This window comes from Colobus angolensis, unplaced genomic scaffold (assembly GCF_000951035.1).
Source record: "Colobus angolensis palliatus isolate OR3802 unplaced genomic scaffold, Cang.pa_1.0 Scaffold44, whole genome shotgun sequence".
NCBI lineage: Eukaryota > Metazoa > Chordata > Mammalia > Primates > Cercopithecidae > Colobus > Colobus angolensis.
Genome location: NW_012117821.1, coordinates 1,649,506 through 1,657,792, shown reverse-complemented (window position 1 = coordinate 1,657,792; position 8,287 = coordinate 1,649,506). Strand labels below are relative to the sequence as shown.

General features: G+C 61.4%; 1 protein-coding gene across 2 annotated transcripts in view; it reads right to left on the bottom strand.

Moving 5' to 3' along the window:
- Positions 1 to 4,942: 4,942 nt before the first annotated feature.
- Positions 4,943 to 8,287, bottom strand: part of LCN15 (lipocalin 15) — a 20,485-nt gene continuing 17,140 nt past the window's right edge. Inside the window, exons 5-7 of one of the 2 annotated variants that reach the window (XM_011957284.1) lie at positions 7,549 to 7,650; positions 7,154 to 7,214; positions 4,943 to 5,090 (exon numbers count right to left, since the gene is read on the bottom strand). In XM_011957284.1, the coding sequence (XP_011812674.1) occupies positions 7,180 to 7,214; positions 7,549 to 7,650 (137 nt within the window). In that variant the 3' untranslated portion in view covers positions 4,943 to 5,090; positions 7,154 to 7,179. The remainder of the gene's footprint in view (positions 5,091 to 7,153; positions 7,215 to 7,548; positions 7,651 to 8,287) is intronic. The other variant, XM_011957283.1, reaches the window with a different exon arrangement.

Below are 8,287 nucleotides of genomic sequence, written 5' to 3'. Positions count from 1 at the left end.
GGGGTAGACGCCCACCACGCCACCCAGCAGGCCATTCTTCTGCGAAGGGAGGCAGGCACTGACTCCTGCCCCAGCATGGCTACCCCTACAGCCTGGCTGCCCTGTAGGTGTCCCCTGCATAGCACAACCTCAGGGGCCGGCCCCTCCCTTAAGGCCACACAGCTTCTGGGTCCCCCAGGGCCAGCCCAGACCAGCATGGGCAGTGGGGGATGAGTTGGGCCAGCCCTTGGGGGGATCCCAAAGGCAGGAGCCTCAGGGCAGGAGGGGTGGAGGGTTGGAGGCTGGAGGGCTGGAGGGTTGGAGGCTGGAAGGTTGGAGAATTGGAGGCTGGACACCCATCCCTGCACGCTGCCACCAGCCATGCATGTGGTCGGGTGCACCGGCCTGAGGCCACAAGGCCAGTCTGGCCAACAGCCTGCACAACCATATTGTTTGGGGATTTGTATTATAAAAGAACCAGTGGTTCTTAGGCTCGAATGCGTTACCCTCCTTTAAACAGAATTCCCGGAAAAGCCTGCTGAGAGGACCGGCTTCTCCAGCTCTGACCCCAGCCTGCAGCCAGATGGCCCAGGACAGGGATGCATCAAGGAGTGTGGTCAGGGCCGTGCCCGGCCGCCGTATTGAAGGTGGGAGTCCCACCTGGAGGCCCCAGGGACACAGATGTGAGTAGCTGGGCAGAGGGCTGGTAGCTCTGCGCCGAGCCCAGCGGGAAAAGTGAGGGGAGTGCAGGGGGGCTGTGGGAACCCCCAGGCCGTGGTGCCCGGGAGCAGATGTGCAAAGGACATGATGTGCCTGAGCCACAGGCCTGCCTGACAGGACCCCCCCCACTCACCCGTGCTGAGAGGACAGCAGTCGCAGGTTTTCTGGAGTGAGGGTCACCACCACCCCCGCGACGTTCTTCATGTCCTTCTCCACAGCAAAGCTCTTTTCCCGGGAGGCCACCGCAAGCACGTACCAGGGCCCAAGAAGCTGCATTGAGGCCGCTCCTGTGAGGGCCGCCAGGCCTCCAGCCTCCAGCCTCCACCCTCCAACCATCCAGCCCTCCAGCCTCCAGCCTCCAACCTTCCCACCCTCCAGCTTCCAGCCTTCCAGCCCTCCAGCCTTCCACCCCTCTAGCCTCCAGCCTCTAGCCCTCCAGCCTCCAGCTCTCCAGCCCTCCAGCCTCCAGTCCTTCAGTCTCCAGCCTCCAGTTCTACAGCTCCGCAGCCTTCCACCCTTCTAGCCTCCAGCCTCAGCCTCCACCCTCCAACACTCTCACCCTCCAGCCTCCAGCCCTCCAGCCTCCAGCCTTCCAGCCCGGCAGCCTCTAGCCTCCAGCCCTCCAGGCTTCCACTCCTCTAGCCTCCAACCTCTAGCCCTCCAGCCTCCAACCCTCCAGCCTCCAGCCCTGCAGCCTCCAGCCTCCAGTTCTATAGCCCTCCAGTCTTCCACCCCTCTAGCCTCCAGCCTCAACTGCCAGCCTCCAACCTTCCAGCCTCCAGCCTTCCAGCCCTACAGCCTCCAGCCTCCACCATCCAGCCATCCAGCCCTCCAGCCTCCAACCATCCTGCCCTCCAGCCTCCAGTCTTCCAGACTTGCAGCCTCTAGCCTCCAGCCTTCCAGCCTTCCACCTCTCTAGCCTCCAGCCTGCAGCTCTCCAGCCCTGCAACCTCCAGTCTCTACCCTCCAATTCTCCAGCTCTCCATCCTCCAACTCTCCAGCCTCCACCCTTCCAGCCCTGCAGCCTCCAGCCTCCATCCTCTAACCATCCAGCCCTCCAGCCTCCAACCTTCCCGGCCTCCAGCTTCCAGCCTTCCAGCCTTGTAGCCTCTAGCCTCCAGCCCTCCAGCCTTCCACCCCTCTAGCCTCCAGCCTCTAGCCCTCCAGCCTCCAGCTCTCCAGCCCTGCAACCTCCAGTCTCCAGCCTCCAATCCTCCAGCCCTCCAGCCTCCAACCCTCCAGCATCCACCCCTCCTGCCCTGAGGCTCCTGCCTTTGGGACCCCCCAAGGGCTGGCCCAACTCATTCCCCACTGCCCATGCTGGACTGGGCTGGCCCTGGGGGACCCAGAAGCTGTGTGACCTTAAAGGAGGGGCCGGCCCCTGAGGACCAACTTTCTCCACCCCCAGGAGGACTATACCTGCTTAGGGTCCAATCTTCCCAACCACACGGCCTGGGCCCTGGGCACTGAGACCAAAGCCAGAAGAGCAGCCAGCAGTAGGCCACCCATCCTCCCAGGTCCACACCACGCCTCAGGCCCAAGATGTGCGCCTCAGGCCCAAGATGTGCAGTCCCTCCAGGCCCTGGAGACCCACTTATACAGCTCTGAATTTCTCCGTGTGGGCAGCACTAACTGCCAGGAACCCTCCTGGCCTCCTGCAAAATTACCCGGGGGGCACTGAGCAGTGGCAACCTCTGAGCCCAGATCAGACAGCTGCACAGCCGGGAGAGGGTCTGGAGTGTGTGCATCAACCACACTGTACTGATCTCTGCTTCCTTCCACCAGAAGGTTCCAGAATGGGCATCCTAAAGCCAGCTGCATCACCTTCCCGCTTCCTGGGGACCCACGCTCTCCCTCACCCAGTTTGGGAAGCAGGGACCCTGCTGTCCACTGCCAGGCCCGGCGGGAGGCCAGGGTCAAGCCCTAGGAGAGGTACAAGCAGGGTAAGAACAAGCGGTTCTTAGGAACTGCGGTTTTGGATATCTTTTGTTTCAATCATTAAATATAAAAAGTCCCTGAAAGCCTTTTGATAAAAGCTCCCACCCCCTCCTGGCCCACACACCATTCTGCTTTGTGGCCTGGCCTCCTGTCCCCCACAGCCAGCACCCCCAGAACAGACTGTCCTGTTCCTTTCACCCCTGCACCCCACCGTCCGGCCCTGCTGCCTCCTGCCTCCCCTCCGTGGGACCCTGGCCTGCTTGTGCCTCCCAAGGCCCCTTGAGAGCTCTCTGCAGCCCCTGTCCAGGAGCAGAGGACAGAGGTGCTCGTCAGGGTCTATCTGAGCCCCTGAAGCCCACTGGGAGGCAGCCAGGAGGGTCCTCCCACAATGCCGTGGCCTGAACCCTTTGGGATTCACTCCCACACACCTTCACTCATTCGTCAACAAGGGTGCAAGGAGCATGTCCATGCAACAAGGCTGCAGTGCCCAGGGCCGCCTGCACTCACAGAGCTTGCATTGCAGCCCTGGCCACCTGCCCTGTACCCACGCAGCAGGGCCTGTGACCACCAGAGTGCAGGAAGAAGGCAGAAACCACGCAGCTATTGGGGGCCGGGCCTGCGAAGACTGACCGGGCAGTGGGGCCATGGATGTGCCAGCCAAAGCCATGCCAAGCAGGAGTTGCCCAGGGGCTGAGCCACAGAACAAGGGGGCAGGACACTAGGCCTGGAGCCTTCAGGAGGGAGCCATGGCCAGGCATGGTGGCTCACACCTGTAATCCCAGCACTTTGGGAGGCTGAGGTGGGAGGATCACTTGAGTCTAGGAGTTCGAGACCAGCCTGGGCAACATAGCGAGACCTCGTCTCTACAAACAAATTTAAAAATTAGCTGGACGTGGTGGCATGCTCCTGTGGTCCCAGCTACTCGGAGGCTGAGGTGGGAGGATTGCTTGAGCCCAGGAGGTTGAGGCTGCAGTGAGCTGTGATCGTGCCACTCCACTCTGGCCTGGGCAACACAGCAAGACCCCATCTCTAAAATAAAAATACAAAAAGGAGGAAGTCAAGCAGCTGGGCCAGGCCTCTGACAAGGAAACACCCACTAGCCCCACAGTGTCCCTCAGGGCTGCGGGAGGCTGGTTTTTGAGGTAGCCACAAAACAGCGCACAGCATCAGTCAGGCATGGTGGCTCACACCTGTAATCCCAACACTTTGGGAGGCCGAGGCCAGCAGATCACCTGGGGTCAGGAGTTCGAGACCAGCCTGGCCAACATAGTGAAACCCCGTCTCTCCTAAAATTACAAAAATTAGCCGGGCGTGGTGGCACATGCCTGTAATCCCAGCTACTCGGGAGGCTGAGGCAGGAGAATCGCTTGCACCTGGGAGGTGGAGGTTGCAGTGAGCTGAGATTGCGCCATTGCACTCCAGCCTGGGTGACAGAGTGAGTAAGACTCTGTCTCAAAAAACAACAAACAAACAAAAACAAAAAGCATAGGATAAACCTCAGAGTCTAATGAGAGTAGTTCCCTGCCGGGGCTGGGAGCTGGAACAGAGTGCGGGGAGGAATTTAGACTTTTTTGAGTAAACTTTTTTGTATAGTTTTGACTTTGGAATCAAAGTAATTTGGTATACTATACCGTTATACTCAAAAGTAAAATAAACAAATTCCAAACACGGGATACAGTTGTATTATAGATAAATGACAGCCACACTAAAGGGGAAAGGACTGCCCCCCGGTAACTTCTGAACAGTAGTTTTTCTGTATTCTCGGGCTAATGGCAGAAGGAGCGATAAACACATCCAAAGCTCTTGTCGGCCCCTCCCCAGGGCCCCTCACCCCTGTCCCCTGCCTCTTCACCCAGGGCCCCTCACCCCTGCCCCCTCATACAGGGCCCCTCACCCCTTCCTCCTGCTCCTCACCCAGGGCTCCTCACCCCTTCCTCCTGCCCTTTACCCAGGGCCCCTCACTCCTGCCCCCGCCCCCTCACCCAGGGCCCCTCACCCCTGCCCCCTGCCCCCTCACCCAGGATCCCTCACCCCTGTCCCTCTCCAGGGCCCCTCACCCCTGCCTTCTGTCCCTCCCCAAGATCCCTCACCCCTGCCCCCTCACCCAGGGCCCCTCACCCCTGTCCCCTGCCCCTCCCCAGGGCCTCTCACCCCTGCCTCCTGCCCTCTCACCCCTGCCTCCTGCTCCCTCGGCCAGGGCCCTCTCACACTTGCCTCCCTGCCTCAGTCTCCCCAGCAGTGCTGGGGTCAGGCAGGGGCCCGCTGTGCCCTCCCCCAGGGCATTTCCAAAGAGGTGAGGGCTGTGAGGCTGCAGCATCTGTTTATTGAATAGAAAGAGGCGTCCCACGAGGCATCCCACAGGCGGGGGTCGGAGGATGGAGAGGCTCTGGGTGGTCCCCGAGGGCTGTGGGTCTCAACTCCAGGGGCGAAGGCGCCCGCTGCCGTGGCTCCACCTGCATGGAAAATGCACGGTGACTCCATCACCCACTCCCGCGACAAACGCCCTTCCTGCTCCCCACAAGCCGGGCATCACTCTTCCACAGCCACCACCGACAGGCCAGGGAGAGCTCATTCTGCTCCCAAAACTCCTGCAAACCTAGAAACACACGCCAGCTACCACTGCTGCCCCACAGGCCCCAGGTGAGAGGCTGACCCTGGCTCCAACACCTCCCCACCTTCCCCGGGGTGGGGGACCCAGCCCCATGCCCAGTCCCTGGCTGAGTGGCAGCGAGCCACGGCCTCTTCCTGGTCCTTGGTGAAGGGGCCAGCGTGGCAAGAAAGCCCCGGAATGTCCATGAAGCCACCACAGAACCCACAGCCTCCATGGTCACCCGTGGTGGCCCAGGGGGAGCACTCTACCCCGGGGGGGCACTCTTCAAGATCATGGGGGGATGGGGCTACATGTTCTGTTCACAGAACCTTCTGGAGGAGGGCGGTTTGGCGTTGACCCCCATGTTTCCCAACCCGGCGGGTGTGTGCAGGGAGACTTTGGTGCAGACTTGTGCTAAGCTGGACAGCCCCAGTGTCCCCAGGCAGGACCGCAAGTCTCCAGGGAGAGGACCCTGGGAGTGGAGGTGAAGCTCATGGAGAGGAGCAGAGACGCAGAAAGTGCAGCGGCAGCACGGTGGAAACGAAGGAGAAACAGCCCCGCCTCAGAGCCCCCCACCTCCTCCTGCCATGCCAGGAAGGGCCAGCGTCCCTCCAGACGCCGGCGACTGTCACGTCAGACACGTGATGTGTGGTTGTGCCCAAATTCTTGGTGGTGAACCTGGGCGAGGGACCCAGCGGTCCTCCGGCATCTGGCTGAGGGGGAGATCTCCCCAAGACCCCACCCGCATGTGGCTCCTGCGATGGGCACTGCGCGTGAAGGCTGTGGTCTGCCCTCCTGGGCCCTGGGGGAGAAGACACGGCCCCCACAATTCCAAAGCAGGACCCTGCCCTGGGGAGGGAGCCAGGGGCTGTGTGGACACAGTGGGGACACAGAGCCGTGGATTGAATCGTGTCCCCAAAACTTCAGGCCCACCTGGAACCTCCGAACGTGGTCGTATTTGGACATGGTCTTTGCAGATACCATTAGTTTAGAATCTGGAGATGAGATCATCGTGCATTTACAGCGGGTCCTAAATCTGCGGACAGGTATCCTCATAAGAAGAGGGCCGTGGGGCGCTCGCTTCGGCAGCACAGATACTAGGAGGGAAGTTTGGACACTGACACACAGGAGGAAGGTGGCCGTGGGAGGATGGAGGCAGAGACGGGGCCGATGCTTCCGCAGGCCAACAAACGCCCAGGACAGTGCCCAGCCGTGGGAGCTGGGGGGCGGTGTGGGAGGGAGTCTCCCTCAGAGCCTCCAGAGGAACCAACTCTGTGAACACCTTGATTTTGGACTTCTGGCCTCCAGAACTGGGAGAGATAAACTTCTGCTGTTTTTGTTTGTTTGTTTGTTTTGTTTTGTTTTGTTTGAGACGGAGTTTCTCTCTTGTCACCCAGGCTGGACTGCAATGGCGCAATCTTGGCTCACCGCAACCTTGGCTCAACACAACCTCGGCTCAACGCAACCTCGGCTCACCGCAACCTCCGCCTCCTGGGTTCAAGCGATTCTCCTGCCTCAGCCTCACGAGTAGCTGGGATTACAGGCAGGCACCACCACGCCCAGCTAAATTCTGTATTTTTAGTAGAGACAGGGTTTCTCCATGTTGGTCAGGCTGGTCTCGAACTCCCGACCTCAGGTGATCCGCCTGCCTCGGCCTCCCAAAGTGCTGGGATGACAGGCGTGAGCCACTGCACCCAGCCAAACTTCTGCTGTTTCACGTCGCCCCATTTGTGGTACTCTGTGATGGGTACCTTAGGAAGTCAAGGGAGGCTTCCTGGGAGAGGTGATGTCTAAGCTGAGGCCTGAAGCATGGGGTCACCAGGCAAAACAGCGGGGCGGGCACGGGGCAGACACAAGCAGATGTCAAGCTGCGATAGGGAGGGGAGAGGCAACCAGGGCAGCCCCTGCAGGGCCTGGAGAAACCACCTGGGAAGGGCCAGGCTCCAGAGGTGTCAGGGTGCCTCCTTGCTCTCCGGGCTGCAGGCGTCTGTGGGGAGGAAGACATCCGTGAGATGCTGATGGCCAGGACTGCCCTCGCTTCCTGCAGCCCCCAACCCCTGGGTGCCAAGGGCCACTGGACAGCTCCACCATCCCCAGAGAGTGGAGCCCAGAGCCTCCCTCCCAGGGCTGCCCAAAGCCTCTCTCGTAGTCTGTGCTGGGGGAGGTGGGGGAGGGGCTGCAGGGGCTGCCAGCCCACCCCTAGAAGAGAAGACCCTCTGCTGCCCGCACACTGCCTGTGCTGTGAGGGGAAGGAAGGGTGGGCTCATGGGAGGGGAGGGCCAAACGGGGTGGCATGGGAAGGGCAGGGCTTGCCAGGATACCTGACTTGGGCAGCATGACCATCATGTCATCGGAGAGCCCCAGGGTTGGGTAGAAGTCCTGGAAGGCCTTCAGAGCCTGGGGACTCACGTCCTGGGTCCGGCCTGGGCAGAGCAGAGGTCACTGTGAACCCAGCAGCTCACAGGAGTGCAGCAGGGGATTTCCTGGCCTTAGTCCACCTCCCTGAGGGCTGACAGCAAGGCCGCCACCCTGGGTTGGGCAGGTTGTGCGCTGCATAAAGCTCCTGCCTGGCTGAAGGAAACCTGGGGCCTCCTTCCCCAGTCCACACCAAGGTGTCCGGGAGGTTGGGATGGTCTGGCTGTCCTCATGGGCCCCAATCCCCCTTGAGCATCTTTCCCTGCAGCCCGGAGGCCTCCAGCCTAACCCCGTCCGCTCCAACCGGGGAGTCCGCAGGAGTTATAAAGAACCTCAGCCCCAGCCCCGGAACTCAGGCAGTGAGGCCAGGGCAGGGAAGGGCGGGGCACCGCTCTCAGAAGTCCAGAGAGGAGCACGGACTGCGGGATCCCCCGCAGCCAACCTCCTCCACATCCAAAGCACCGCGGGAGTCCAGCTCCCACCCTACCTGGTCCTGGCCAGGCCAGGAGTGTGAGGTCACAGCAGAAGAGGGCATGGGGCAGCACCAGAAGGGGAGGGCCCAGGGGTGAGGAGGCGAGGCCTAAACTCGGCCTAAAAGGGGGGGACCCCCGGAGGAGGTGAGGGTGGGGCCTGTGAGAAGGGGCT